The 14,717-nt window shown below is 49.5% G+C and overlaps 1 protein-coding gene across 4 annotated transcripts in view; it reads right to left on the reverse strand.

Annotated features, from left to right (window-relative positions):
- Positions 1-565: 565 nt before the first annotated feature.
- Positions 566-14,717, reverse strand: part of BOC (BOC cell adhesion associated, oncogene regulated) — a 59,983-nt gene continuing 45,831 nt past the window's right edge. Inside the window, exons 7-19 of one of the 4 annotated variants that reach the window (XM_068959383.1) lie at positions 14,169-14,441; positions 13,166-13,464; positions 10,004-10,163; positions 8,941-9,051; positions 7,575-7,781; positions 6,554-6,735; positions 5,264-5,369; positions 4,942-5,064; positions 4,025-4,246; positions 3,406-3,632; positions 2,718-2,797; positions 1,892-2,085; positions 566-1,271 (exon numbers count right to left, since the gene is read on the reverse strand). In XM_068959383.1, coding sequence (XP_068815484.1) covers positions 1,087-1,271; positions 1,892-2,085; positions 2,718-2,797; positions 3,406-3,632; positions 4,025-4,246; positions 4,942-5,064; positions 5,264-5,369; positions 6,554-6,735; positions 7,575-7,781; positions 8,941-9,051; positions 10,004-10,163; positions 13,166-13,464; positions 14,169-14,441 — 2,369 coding nt within the window. In that variant the 3' untranslated portion in view covers positions 566-1,086. Of the gene's footprint in view, positions 1,272-1,891; positions 2,086-2,717; positions 2,798-3,405; positions 3,633-4,024; positions 4,247-4,941; positions 5,065-5,263; positions 5,370-6,553; positions 6,736-7,574; positions 7,782-8,940; positions 9,052-9,997; positions 10,167-13,165; positions 13,465-14,168; positions 14,442-14,717 lie in introns of all 4 variants that reach the window. The other 3 variants (XM_068959367.1, XM_068959376.1, XM_068959358.1) reach the window with 3 other exon arrangements.

A 14,717-nucleotide genomic window follows, 5' to 3' on the forward strand; every position in this document is an offset into this window, starting at 1 on the left:
TCTCCTCTCCACTCCCTGCCTTTTACCACTGTATTATTCTCTTCTCTCTGGTATACGCTCAGCTGGGATCCAACCATATCACAGACAGGCAGAAGAATTGTCCCCACTGGCCCCAGCACAATAAAATGAATGGCGCTTGTGCTGCCCATTTCTTCAGTGGGTCCCTATGAAGGCACTGAGCACCTCTGTTTCCTTAAGAGAGAAAGGGAAAAAAAAAAGACTTGGACACTGAAAGCCTTTGAAGTGAGAAAAATACAGGGTGGGGGGGGGGGGGTAAGGAGACAAGGATTTGCAGAGGTTCGGGTTTTCCTTCTCAAACCCATGCAGCTAGGCTGAGAGACAAATGAAAACTTCTGCATCTGAACCCCCACTAGAGGTTTTATGTCACTTAACTGGCACTGAGGCCTTCCCTCTTCTGTTGAGCCTCAGCATTGGATAGCCTAGTAGAAGACTATAACTGCAGGAAATCGTCACCTTTCCCCAGGTGTCCCATTTGCTCTGTTTCCACAAGGGAAAAAGAGTTGCCTCATTCCATGGGAGGATTTAACGTACAGCCAGCCACAGAAAAGACTAAAGCCTTTATTTTAGATGTTAAAGCGTGGGTTTGTCTTTACAGATATGTGGCTGCAGATGGCATGTATGTGAAAGGTTGTTAAAAGTTGATCGGGCAGAGTGCATAACTCCAGTCCATTCATGTGAGTGTGTTCCTGGGAGACGCCTTCCTGTGGGAGAGAATTAAAAAAACCTTTTCCACAGCATTATCTTACATGAAGCCCTTGCTGCAAAGAGGGTGCTAGATGTTGGCAGCAGTTCTGTTTGGGCCCATATCCCCCAGTGTTTCTTGTGCTGCTCTCTTTCAGTCTTCTGTTCTGATGAACAGCTTAGTGCTGTAGGTGCCTGCTGCCCTGTTTCTTGGCCTCTCCTGTTCCTTTGCTGAGGATGCCTTCTGTCTCCATAGCATTATAAAAGGCGCATATACATCTATATACAAGTGCATAAATATATAAATAGAGGTGTTATACAAAAATAAATACCCATTCTCTTTCTCTCTTTAGAATAAGTCTTTTGCAAAAGGCAGCTTGGTCCCTAACTGGTAGCAGAATGAGTCTCTAAGGGCCTCAGTGGTGGTGGGCTGCTGTTCAGATTTCTTGGTAGGTCCTGACCCAAAGATGTGATCAATGAATTCTGGGGATGGACGTCTCCTCTGGACTGGCAGCAGTCTAGCCTTTCTACCTCTTCAACTGGCACCAGGCCAAGGCAGCAAGGGCTTCCTGAAAGAGAGAGGTGCGAGAGACAATTACAACGCATATAGAAATGGGAGATGCTGTGGCAGCTTTCTAGTCAACGGCCAACTTTATGAAGATAGGTACTCTGATCACAAAGACAAAGAACACCACATTCTAAAAGTCCTGCCTACAGGTGAGTTTGCTCCCATGCTTTCACATGATGCTACAATCTTAAATGTACATACCTTAAAAAAAATGCTACATGATCCATGCTACGAGAAGGCTGGATCAAATCCTCGAGGAATGGATTAAAGTAGTTGTTCATTGGTCTTTGTGTTTGGCTGGCATTATTGGAAGATTAAGAAGGGCTAAGGAATAGTGTCCCTGCAACTGGCGGTGGGTATCTGCCTTCTAGAGGCATACAATTCAAGCTTTTGGAGAAATTGAGAAATCCATCTGCTAAAACTGGCCCAGGCAGTTAACAATCTCCAGCTGCTAGTGAGGCCTTTTCATGCTGTTGTTCTGTGCAATATTAAGGGACTCCTCTTGCGCCACACTACTGAGCATTAACATAGCCTTCGAAAAGGCTCTACAATGAGATTTCCCTTCAAGATCAGCCTAAAACAAGGAGATGAAGCAAGCTCTGAGCTTTCCTGACCACTGACCTTGGTGGAACATGGGATCCCGTCGAGCATCCAGGCTAGGGCCTCCCATTTTGCTGCCCATCGCTGGATGATGCAGGCCAACAAAGTGCTCTTGAAGGTGAGGACAATCATCTTGTGGCTGAAGAAGCTGGTGAGTGGAGTCATCTGGGAAACTGTAGAGGAAGGAGCTGTCTTCTGGTCTTGAATTGGACAATCTGGGGAGGCAAACAAACAGACAAGTTGTTTAGCACTATTCACAGATTTTTTTTCCTTGAAAGATACAACCTATGTAATATCTCAGCCAGCTGCATTAATGAAACGACACACAGTGTTCCTAAATGAGAGGAATAGGGGAAATTGGGATGTACTTGTAGGATGGGAGTGAGGTGATAAGAGCTAGTGAATGTCACAGGAGCCGGGAGAAGCAGTACCTCCAGGGAGCATGGGAGTAATAACTTGAAGTCTGAACAGCGAGACAGGCATCTGCAACTGACCTATGGCCAGATTCTGGGGCAGCTGTTTATCAGCATCCAGTCATAGACATCAGCTCTCTCATCCTCCTTTTTAGTCTCCCACTTAGGAGCAGAGAGAGAAAAAGGAGGAAAAAAAAAAAAAGTAGTTCTTGACCATCTCCAAAATGAAAGTACCCTTCCCTCAAACCTTAAAAGGAATGAGCGCTATTTAAAAAAAGGTAGACCAAGAAGGCCTAGTGCTGCAGCATGGATTTGTTTCCCAAGTGAATTGAGATAGAAAACAGAACACTGAAGGCTGGCTTTTATGAACATGTATTCTTGTGGACCTCACTGGATCATCCCATCCTCCTCCCCCACTGTAAGCCAGGACTAACCTGGAGGGCTGGTAGTCTTGCTGGGCATTCCCATTTTGCAGCACCCTTGTCTGCAGCAAGGTGTTGGTCTCCTCATGTGGCTGGAAAGAGAGAGAAGGATCTTAACAGAGCAATGCCACATGGCAGTATGAAGAGGTGGGTGCTGATTTGGGATCCAGAACCAGAGCCGTGGGGCAGAAAGGGGGAGTTTCTTATGAAAGAAAATGGAAAAAGTTGAAATGGTCTCTTTTGCTACAGAGGACAGAATGGGACTGAGCACTGAAAATCTCACTTCTCACATGACTGGGGCATGATAACCAATTCATAGTCTTAGCAAAGACCGTGCTCTTGGCTTGTTTTTCTATATGCAGACACAGAATCCTCAACACTGTCAGTCTCTGTGAGATTTGCTCAGCAAAAAGAGGAACTGTTACCATGAACAGAACCCTTTGTTCGCTGCCTTCTCCATACCTAGGGCCACTTCCCTAAAGAAATCAACTCTTCACCGGCATTGTGGAGATTTTCCTGCTGCTCCCTTGTCTCCCGTGTCTCAGACTCCACTGCAAAGGGGAAATCTCTCTTAAGAAGAAGCCAGTCTTCCCCCTTCTACACGTGGCAAAGGGTACCAGGCATGCCAGGAGAGCTCTCCCACTGCAACCACAGCCTCCAGCTTATGTCACACCAACTTTTAACCCTGGATGTGACATACCTGCTGCATGTCATCTGGGCTGTAATCTCGGGGCTTGGTGCTTGCATAGCCCATTCCTGCAGAGGGGCAGATGCCATTCAGGTGTGCCCCATTGCCATAGCGCTGTCCGTTAACATAGGGATGTCCGTTGGCACGTGGAGCAGAGATCCCCCTCAGGGGCACCATGGTGTACTGGCAGGATGATACCAGCAGCCCAGCTCCTGGGAAGCCCATGTCAATGGTTTGCTCTGCAGGGGGGAGAAAAAGGAAGTCTGAGGCCAAGAGTAGTGGTGAAGCCTACCAGGCAGTCATTTTGGCCACCCAAAGCACCCTGGGGTGACAGATGATGGGAAAGGCCCCTACACAGAGGAGAAGGGGGTGCCCTTTTCCTCTTCAGCTAGTTCCTTCTCCATAAGGTCAACAAGGCAAGCAGGACAAGGGGCAAATGGTGGCCTTTGTTGTGATAGGCTACCACACGACATCCGGGACTTGTTCTTCGCCCACCCCCTCCCTGCTTCCCAGAACGTGCAGCCCTTGTGGTTTGGGTGTTTGGGTGTTTGACCCAGTTACGCTCGGGGTCAGATCTGACCCACAGGGCAGAGCACATCTTGTATACTGGCCCTCAGGAAAGGACCCTTACTCTGCTTGGACCAGGCTCTCCAAAGGCAAAAGGGGATGAAGGCTACGATGAGGAGTACGATGGAGCCCAGCACAACGCCTACAATCAAGTATGGCAAGTCACTGGAACGGGCCACCATGGCCCCTGTCCCCAGGCCACTGTGTCCACCACCAAGCGGGGGATGCTGCTGGGGGGGCACTGTTGAGGGCGGAAGACGACCCGGCAGACCAAGAGACTTCCGAGCTGTGAAGGGAAAGGACAGCAAGTTAGACACAGACACGTCACCCTATGGTGACAGACAGCAGGGTGAAGAGCAGCATGCTCCAGGGATGTCTACACTGCTGTGGAATGGACAGACTTCTACAGTGGCTTTAAAGAGGCACTCCTGGATGCCAGAAGATTTCCTAGGACAATGCCTTTTGCAGTATAGGCAGGTCCTCTGTGCATGGCTTAGAGATCTGCCAGTCCCTTAGGTTGCTAAAGCAAAAGTAAAAAGGAAAAGGCTCCTCCAAAACACCCACTTGGATTTAATGCTGTTCCTACCATAGCAGTATAGCTGCTTCAAAGACCACTTAAAAACCAAACGCAGCAGTTCAGAACAGGAAGGGAAAGTTAGCCTTCCTGGTTCCAGTCACATCTACCCAACGCTTAGGGAGACAAAAGGTAACTACCACGCTGAAGGAAGTGGTAATGGACTTGCAGGACTCTGCACAAAGGCACTGCGAGCACTGGTATGGGTACATACACGTACTGAGCAACAGCAGCAACAAACCTACCCCTTTCTTCTCCCAGCCCCCCAAAGCTGCCTCCATCTCCTTTCCTGAACCTAGATGAAGTATGTCAGGCAGGGACAGTACCTGCCTTGCTGTGCTCTGGACACCTGCAGGCAGGGAAGGTGCAGGGCTGTGCTCCCAGATGCACCCTGCAGAGCTTGTTACCTTTGGTTTCACAGATCATCACGTTGCTGAACTCGCTTTCACCACCCTCATTGAAGCATTGCATCTTAATGTCATATGAGGTCTCTGGCTGTAGGTGGCTGATGGAGTGCCAGTACCGATCTCCTGCAGAGGGAACACACAAATAGTGTCACTAGCCCCCTCGGGGAACATGCAGCTGGTCCAGCTCTGCAACAGTGCTAGGTAGAGCAGGACTACCCAGCTGCAGCAGTCTCCCCCGCCTTTTGTGCACAGGACTCCTTCTGGCCATGTGATTCTCCCAGGAGGAACCAGCAGCTGGGACTAGTCTCCCACCATCTCCTACCTTCCACCACGTCCTTCTTGTAGTCGCTGTCATTGTCACTGTCAGTGGGGCGGTAATAGATGTAAAAGCCGTGGATGGGAGTGTTGTTGTTGCTGGCTGGAATATACTGCAGAGAATAGGAGAGAGAGCAAAAATTAGCAGAGAGATCTGTGCTGTCAGAGCCATATTGTGCTGGGTAGGGGGCAGGGGCAGAAATGCGATGGAACAGGAGGAAGAGCCAGCAAGGAGATTGTCCCAGTGTTGCCACTGGATTGCACAGAAGGGGCTTTCTTCCAATTTTATACCCTCACACCCTGCTTCTTTCCAGTAACAGAAGGCTGACGAATTTGGTCCCATCAGCCCAAGCATCCAGTACGCTGTTCCTTCCCAAGACCTGCAGCCCTTCAGAGAAAGAATTCCTCAGCAACAGTGACTCAGCTGGACAAGGATACGTGCACCTTCACCTTGACTCTAGTAGGCTGAGGGCTTCCAGACAAACTACATCTTGCCATGAACCAGTGAGCACAGAAGACTCATGTTGCTGTAAACAAACAGCTCTGTTCCTGTCCCTCCTGGGTCCGTGCTATCCCAGGCCTAGCTGTTCCTGCTGTCTTTCACCCAGTATTTTACCACAGAGGTTGGCAAGAGATCACTCCTCCTTACCAAAGCTCATCAGCTACTGTTTGTGTTCAAAGGAACAGCAGTGCCTATCCTGCCACGTAGCAATTTCTGGCAAGAAGAAGGCGGCAGAGAAGAGGGTGATGTGCTCCTCTGAATTAGGTCTGAGCTGCTGGAAATGCTTGAATCTGGGCTTGTGATCCAAGAGTTCCTACTCCCTACTAAAAATGCTCCCGGGTGGACTGCTGTAAATGATTACCAGCACCTTGAATCACTACCCAGCAAGTGAAAGTGAAGGACATACATGTCTGCTGGAAAACACTGGGACAGTCAGACGTGCTAATGAATTCCAAGAATTTGGCCAGGAGAGCAAGCAGCCACCCCATGCATCAATGCTTGTTGAACAAAATGGTCAAGACCCTGAGGTTAAGCAGTGAAATGCCTCCTGCACACAATGCTGGGTTCAGACAAAAAGGGTTTCCTAGGTTCTCTGACTTTCGTTGCTGCTTCTTGGATCAAGCCCAGGCCTCCTTTGCTAGAGAGAGCTATTGGTTCACAGATCCCTCTGCACTGGTGACAGGCTCCAGTATGGTAACCTGGGAGATTTGTGAACTGGGAAAGTAGCACCCACACCTCTGCTTCCTGCACATTCAGAGGTCTTCCCTTCCCATCCCCCCAAACCCCAAACCATACCATCCATTTTAGCATGATGGTGGTCTCATTGATGGCATCTGTGAAAGTAATGTATGGTCCAGCCACAGGGCGCTCGTAGACTCGGTTGCTGTACCCAGACACCACATATGGCCGAGATGCAGCACTGGGCTCACTCTCTCCCAGGATGTTCAGTGCCCGCACACGGAACTTATAGGAATTGCCTAGAGGAGAAATTGGAAATAAGAATTGCACCTAGTCAGTATTGAGGACTTCAGTGACTTCCACTGCCAGCACAGGCTTGTGGAGGGGAGCTACATCTCCTTCAGAAGGTAGAGAGCACCTTCAGAGAGGCTTTGATGGAAGTACAAATACTGAATGCCTAGATTTCAGCCATGTGCTAGACTGAACCTGCTTTTATTTCCTTCCCCCTGTTCCTATCTGGATGGTCTACAGGTCAGCTAGCGAAGTTCTGTACTCAGACGTGTGTGAGTGGATTCAGAGATGCATGAAAGAACGTCCTGACACCAAAGCAGGTCTGGAAAGGCTTCCTTCCTTTACTACAGGGAAATTAGGTACATACCTCTGAGTTAAAAGCTCTGAGTCTAAATTACTCTTTCCCAAACATCAATCTTCTGTTATTTAAATTAAACTAGATATTTTTCCATTTTAAGCTGGCCGAGTCAATGATGCCTTGTTTTCTCATGTGAAGTGCAATGGGAATTGTGTGCCAACATACCTTGCCTGTAGCTAGGAAGAGAAAGGATCTGTACGGTCTAGTAAGTGGCAAAAACAAGACGCTACTATGCCATTAGTAACTATATCCTGTAATACAGAAAAGCATGAGCAAGCCTCCCTGAGGGAGGTCAAATCTATGCTGGTCCATGTGGCTGGAGAAATTGGAGAGTTTTTCCCCTTGCATTTCAGGCTGGAGCTGGGAAGGTTTTGTTCTGCTCACACATCCCAGGGTTGAGCATGATGTGACAGATGGCTAACCATCCTACAGGGACTGTACAGCTTTTCTACAGACCTCCAGAAAGCAGGGAGGAGAACACCTGCCTACCTTTCTCTAGGCCTGGGATTTCCACAGAGAGGCGAGAGGGAGGAATGTCACTGGTGGCCAGGACCCAGTCTCCCAACTTCTTTAGTTTCTTATATTCCACACGGAAAGACTGGATGGGGAACCCGCCATTCCCACGGGGGATCCAGGTCACGTACACAGATGTCTCTGATGCCATGGAGATGGTCGGACGGTCCGGTGCCTCTGGAGCTGCAAGAGGCAGAGAAGGACATCAAGACATGAGACACACATTCATTTCCCCATGTCTGGAGGATCCTGTAGCTCAGATGTGTGTAGGTGAAGGACTACTTGCACTGCACCCACCCATGTGTTCTTTAAACCCCAAGCCCTCACTCCTTTTCTTTTAGTTTGTGCTCTCTAACTTCCTTTTGTTCCTACTTGCAACTCGTTCCTTTTCCTCTCCCAAATCAAAGTAGGGAGAGGCAAGCTTCATGGTGTGTATATACATATCTTGGGAGGGGTAGCAGTGAGAGGTGTGGATGAAGGGTTGGTGACAGAGCAGAAGGCTTGACTGATATGGAAGCAGTGAGTAGGGGGAGATTGACAGTAGGGAAAGAAAGTGAACAGATGAGCGAAGGAGATGAGAACAAAGGAAAAACTAAGAGGAAACAGCTGAGGAGGAAATAAGGAAAAGTTCTAGCTATATTTCTGCAATTCAGATAGGAAGACAATTGAAAAGTGGGAGGTAAAGAGACTGACTGAGCTATGGAGGAGACAAAAAAATGGGAGCACATGAATGAATAAGGGATGAAAGGAGGACTACAGAGAAATTCACATAAAGCATCATGGCAGCAGTGAATAATACTAATGGCAGACACAAGGTGGAATACAGTGAATTGGATTAACCAGGCGGGAACTGATGTTTCTCCAGTGCAACCAAATGGCTGAGTGGAGCAATCTCCAGAGTGGGCCCTTTGTAGGGCTGGACTAAGAGATGATGACTCCAGGACCGGCAGGGACTGGATTCTCTTCTGTAACCCAGCACGTGATGGTGCAGGGGACCTTGTTCCTCCCGAGTGCTGCACATTCACAGACTCTTTCGCGGGGCTTTCTGAACCCTCCATGTGAAACTCAGCAAGAGACAGAGCTTCTGAGAGGTTCCTTGCATTAAAGGTGGGGACAAGCCATGGGGATCAACCTGCTCTCCTGAGACTGCCTGCTGGAGCAATAGCAGGGGTGTCTGAGAAGGACTAGTCCTTGTCAGAAGCTAGAGACCACCCATTCAGCTTTGCACAGTCTTGGTTTACCCAATGCAGACTTTAGCCCCAGCACAGCCTGACCACTGTTACCCAGAACAGACCCAGCACCCCTCACCCTCCCTCCCCGCGCAGTTGAGGCAGGGCCTTACGGGACAGACGGCTGTTGTCGGACTGGTTACTGCTCTGAGTGCTTGTGCCTGGGTCATCCTTCTGTATTTGCTGCTCTTTGCTGGCGACAATCTCTGGCTTTGGGCGCCGGCCTATGCAAAAGCAAGAGATGGCATCAGTGAGGAAGAGACACATGAGAAAGTTAGTTAATCTTTGCTGTGATGAGCAAACAAAACATTCCCATGCAAAGTTGCTGGGATAAGTACCGTTTGGATCAAAATGGCCCTACAGGTTCAGAGTACTCTACTCGCAGACAGAAACTAAAAGCTGCACTAAAGCGCAGGTTTGTTAAACTGTTAATAGCTTCCCCCCGCCACTAACATTTTATTTTCTAAAACTTTTGATTGGTTTTCTGAAAAAGGTGTTGCTAGATTTCTGTCTGAGACGGTGGTAACTAGCACAAGTCCACTCCTAGGTGGAAGGTAGCTACAAAGGGAATGCCATTCCTCATGCTTGCTGGGGACAGGAAAGGCAGCAAGGGGGCGCGGGGGGGGCCTTAGCTTAGACTTTTGGAACATCTTTTTAATGGTAAAGGTAGCTTGATACTGAGGAGGCGGTGTAGTAAAGCTTGGAGTTTCCTTTAGCGGAGGACAGGCGCTTAAGAACAGATTGGATAAACACCTGTCAGGAACGACCCCTGCATAGCTGATCCTGTCTTTAGGGAGAGTGACCTCTCGATTAAGTGACCTCTTGACATCCACTCCAGACCTACTTCCTGTGGTTCTGCAGGTGTCCGACTGAGCCACCCAGACAGGAAGGGAATTACTCCATCCCAAGGAGAAGTGAAGACTTTATTTTCCCTTCCCCTGTTTCAGTCATGCCATCCTTTCCCTCCGCTCTCCTTTTTCACAAAGTTGCTCTAAGCTCGAGGGCAGATGCATTTCCAGAGCAGAAACAGCCCCTGTGTCTCAAAGGCTATGGCAGGCTGTAAAAGTGGGGCCAGTGCGGGGCTAGTGTCTGCGCTTCTAGGCTGGAGGATGATGTCTGCAAGGGTCCCTCCCAGCGACAAAAAGCAACATGCCCAGAGAAAGGTTTGACCTTTACCAGTCCTGAAGGTCACCATGGCTGTCTGTCCCTCGCCAGCACAGTTGTGAGCGGCCATCTCCACCTCGTAGAGGCTCCCGGGGTCCAGCCTGGTCAGGGTCAGGCGGTGCTGCGAAGCTGGAACATCCCTCACTGCCCAGCTGTCTGAGGTGTTGGTGACCTGCTGAAAGACCAATGCACACATTGCAAAGCTGGAGGCGAGCTTGGCTTCTTACCTGCACCAAGCTCTGAAATTTTTGTTACAGGTTGTAGCAACGCCTTGATGCCCCTTCCCCTCCTGCAAAGGAGGGAGATTTTTCCAGCCTGCTTTTACAAAGGTGAGGGATTCAGGTATAAACAGGACAAGTTACCAAGCATGGAGGTGTTTTCTTGACCCCTTGCTGTCCAGAGGTTCACTCACCCCTGCTTTATCTGCTGCTCCCCTCTGCTATCACTGCTCCTCAATATGCACAGCTGCGCATAAAGCTCTGGAGCAGTTATGCTCACAAAAGGCAGCACTAGCCAAAGGATCTAGTTGGTTTAGGAGCCACATCTCTCCTACGGCCCAGACCCTGAGCTGCCCATTTCCATGGAATGAGGTGCCTGGAAACCACTTTGGTGATCTAGACCTAAATCACTTGAATAGTGACTTTTTATCCCGTTATATAGTGCCTACTCTGTTAATTGGCTAGCTTTATTGGAGGGGAAGGCTGACCATCCCCTTGGTGCCCTCATTTCCTTGCCGGGGGGAAGGGAGGGAGGGTTTAACCCCTTTTTAGGCTGTGCCATTTCAAATTGTACTGTAGCATTTTTGGAAGCTGCGCCCTCGCCGAGTACACTTGGAGGTGGGCAGAGTTAAGTCTGTGAAGTCTCCCCTCCAACATTTTCTGGCTTAACTGAGTAATCCTAATGTTTAAGCACAACCTCCTGCACGGAATAGACCATGTATATCTGTGGCCCCCAGAAAGGCGTGGAAACAGTTCATTTTTCAGTGAGGTCCTGATGCCCCAGACAGAGGGGGAGGGAAGGTGGGACTTTCCTCTTTTCTCCTCAGCTGCAAGGATAATATTTTTGCAGGCAAACACGCAGGACACCGAAGTGACCCAGTGCCGAAAGGAGCATTAGCAATGCAGGCAACGCAACCAAACGGAAATGCCAAGACTCTGCTGTATCATTTATCTTCTCCAAGCGTTTGACACTGACTGATTAATGCCTGCCCAGTTTTATTTTTATTCCTGAGCCTGCAGAGTTGGGAGGCCAAGAAGGGGAGCTCTAAACACTGCTAATATCCAGGAAAAAAAAAAAAAAAAGAAATTCTTAAGAAACAAATCTAATGGCTGTGTAGCATTTGCCTGCATGCAGGCTGTTGAGATTTTAGGGGCAGTGTAGGAGTAGGGAAAAGAGACATCCCGAGATATTTTCGGGTGACAGATCCATGCACGGTACATATTTAAGTCTCCTGTCAGTAGGTTTTGCTTTCCTTAGCCATCTTTCACACAAAGAGCCTTTTCTTTTGTGGTTGAATTGATTCCTTCCCTCTCTACACACGCAGTTCCAGGCAGAGATGTTAAACCCAGATCATTATACAACTTGATTCTAAGCATCTCTGATGGAAAGAGACTCTTTCTAAACAAGTTTAAGGGTTATTGGGACTAAGTCCTTTCCATACAATCCTTAAGCCTCCCAAGAAAGAGTCTCCAGCTGAGAATTTGGACTACACTGAAAACATATTACTGCAAACTGCAGTGACCCATGGTGACCTCCACTGCCCTATAGTCCCTTCCAGGTGAAGCGCTGAAAAACAAATAAAATATGGTCAAACTCCAGCCTACAAGCTAAGATCACATGCAGAATTTGTTGTTACATGATATGCCATTGGGGAACACATCTCTTCCTGGCAGACAAAGAGACCCAATAGTCTAGTGTGGCTTTTGGCATTTTTTGTTTTTATTTAAAGTTGCCTGTTGTGTTCTTGTGTTGGCATCTCATGTCGTTGTTTCAAAGGGCTCTTTAAAGAGATGGTTAGCTGAAACCCTCGGTTTAAGTTTTGTTTAGAAAGAAATCAAGGATGTGTGCAGGGGTTATAAAAGCCTCCTATTATAACAAATATTTTCATGAAGTCAAAAAATTCCAGGAAAAGAGATACATATATAATTGAAAACGATGCCTTGCAGTGGCTGGGAATCCAAAACATACCAGATCTGGAATGTACTTGAACCCCAAAACAAAACTTACCACTCAAATGCAACTCTCTGAGTACCCAAACGAAATACAAGAAGCAAATAGACAAATCCAAGCTTTTTTTTCCCCCCGAATCACCAGTAAAATGAGAAGAGATGCTCTACACCTTGAAAGAAGAATTTTTACCTCAATAGTGCTTTGCTATATTAGAGCACCACTGGGTTGCAGACCTGTGTGAAGTCTGCCCACCCTGCTGAGAAGCACAGGCGAAAGGCAGGAACCCCAGGGCCTGGCCGGGCTGCTTGTCGGTGCACTGAGGGCTCAGTCTGCGCCATCAGCCAAGAGACATGCTTGACAGCGCACTGCCTTTCAGCTTCTAGAATAAAACCCTGAGAAAGAGGTGGCTTAAGACCCCCCTGAAGACTTAGCATTGCTTTAACAGCTCTTTGCCTGCTCCTCATAATCACTGAGCGTGGGGACTTCACCCTTTGTTTGGCAAGGTGGGTGTCTGCGGCTGGGAGAAGCTGCTGCTCTATGTCCTGCAGCCTGAGCCTTTCAAGGGAGATACGTCCCCCCCACCCTGGTGGCTTGTGCCACTGTGAGAGTCAGCCACGGCAAGAGCGTTACAGAGCAAGTCACTGCACAGCGTGCCCTCAGGACTTCCTAGTTGTGCAAGCCCACAGCTAGGAATTGAAAATGGAAGCCTTTTAAGCTGGAAATACACATGGGTGTGCACATGCCCTCCACATGCTCATGCAGACACACGCGCTGCTCTGGGCACCGCTCTTGGAGAGCTCAGCACACCTCTCGCAGCCTGCCCTCCTCACACCTCAGCAGACTGAGGCTGCAGCTGAGGATGTTGCACCAGCCAGCACTGCCAGTGAGCGACGGGTGCCTGTGCCCCACGTTTGCCCATAGGGTGTGCAAACGTGCAACGAGGCCACTAGGCTGCCTTTGGAGTGGGTGCTGAGGAAAGATGGGAGCAGGGCAAAACAGTGATACCTTGCGATGCTTCACCACGTAATAGAGGATCGGGGCTCTGCTGTCAGGACGGGGTCTCCACACCAGATCGTAGCTGTCTGTCTTGGATGTCCGGGGAGAACTGAGGATGATGGGGGCCTCGGCTGGAGACACAGACTCTCTGTTGGCTGTGCACTGTGGAGATGCTGCCAGGGGAGTCGTCCCAGGCTTTGGCAGTCCAGCTTTATCCAGGGGCAGCTTTAGAGCATTGTCCCTGGAAGGTGGTGTCGGAGGCCGAGCTGAGCCCAGCCAGGCACCTCGCCCAGGGTTCAAGGTAGTTCCTGAAACAGAAGATGCCCAGAGTGAATGAGTGGGGCAGGCAAGGGGAAATGTCAGTTGCAGTCTGCAGTGAAGGCAGAGCAATGAGAAGCCTCTTAAATTAATCCTCTCAGAAGCCCAAAGGTGCCCACCCATTGCGGCACGGGTATCTTAGAGGTATTGGGTCGTAGGCAGCGCTGGCTGCCGTGCCACTTGAAAAGGTGTGGGAAAGAGGCTGTCCTTCTCCCATTACAAATGTAACATGCCTCACTGAGGCATCATCTTCCTACTCCTCTGAAGCCATTCTTACCCTAGATAGGCTCAGCACAGACCGAGTAAACAGATGGGACCTCTTTTACCCCAGGTGTGTCCACCCACATCAGTGTTTATGCTCTCGCTCAGTGCAAACTCAGATACAGAGAGCTGAATAAGCCAAAAGGTAAGGCGCCTACACCCAGATGTCCTTTGACTCTCATGCAGAGCTAGCTCAAGTATGCACATCTGGCACTGCTATCATCTCTTCCTATAGAGAGATATGGAGATCCCAGTCAGAGAATCACCCTAGGACTGTACGCTGAAAGGTAGGGAAGAAAATGACAGCTCCAACGTAAGCACGGGGGTTACACACAGACTTTCTTCTCCTGCTCCCCTCTGGTCCTTCGCTGTGCATTAGGCTCAGTGATTGAACAGTCACGAGCTTGGAGAAAAGGACTGGTTAAAGGCTTACCCGGCCGGGCTGTTCTCAGTTGCACCATGGCTTGCGCACTGCCGACCTCATTCTCTGCCATGCACTGGTATATGCCGTCATCCTCAGGCCCCACGCTGACCAGCCGCAGAGCTCTGCGGGACAGTCGGAGCCGGTGGCTGGAGGAGAGGGGCACGGCATTGCGCAGCCACATGACGGAGGGCTGGGGGTTCCCTCGCACCTCGCAGGTGAACTTGGCACTCTGGCCCCAGGGAATGATTTGCTGGGACAGCTCCATGGTGACCTCCGGGGGCTCTGTGCGGGGAAAAATATAGCTGCTGAGCACCACTTTGCAAGCAGCACAGCACGGTTATGACTTTGGACTATCTTCTCTGGCAGGGATGAGGGCAAAGGCACAGATCCTCAGCCCTCCCAGTCCTGCTCCCTTTGCAGGGGCCCAGGGGGGGTCTGCTTTGTTACTCCTCCCCTTCAGCATCCACAGGAGCCACAAGGAGAAGTGGTCCAAGGCCAGCTGCCCCTCTCAGTCCCATGGTGACAGCAGGCACATGCAAATCCCATTTTTCTTAGCTG

Source organism: Struthio camelus, chromosome 1, assembly GCF_040807025.1.
Source record: "Struthio camelus isolate bStrCam1 chromosome 1, bStrCam1.hap1, whole genome shotgun sequence".
Taxonomy (NCBI): Eukaryota; Metazoa; Chordata; class Aves; order Struthioniformes; family Struthionidae; genus Struthio; species Struthio camelus.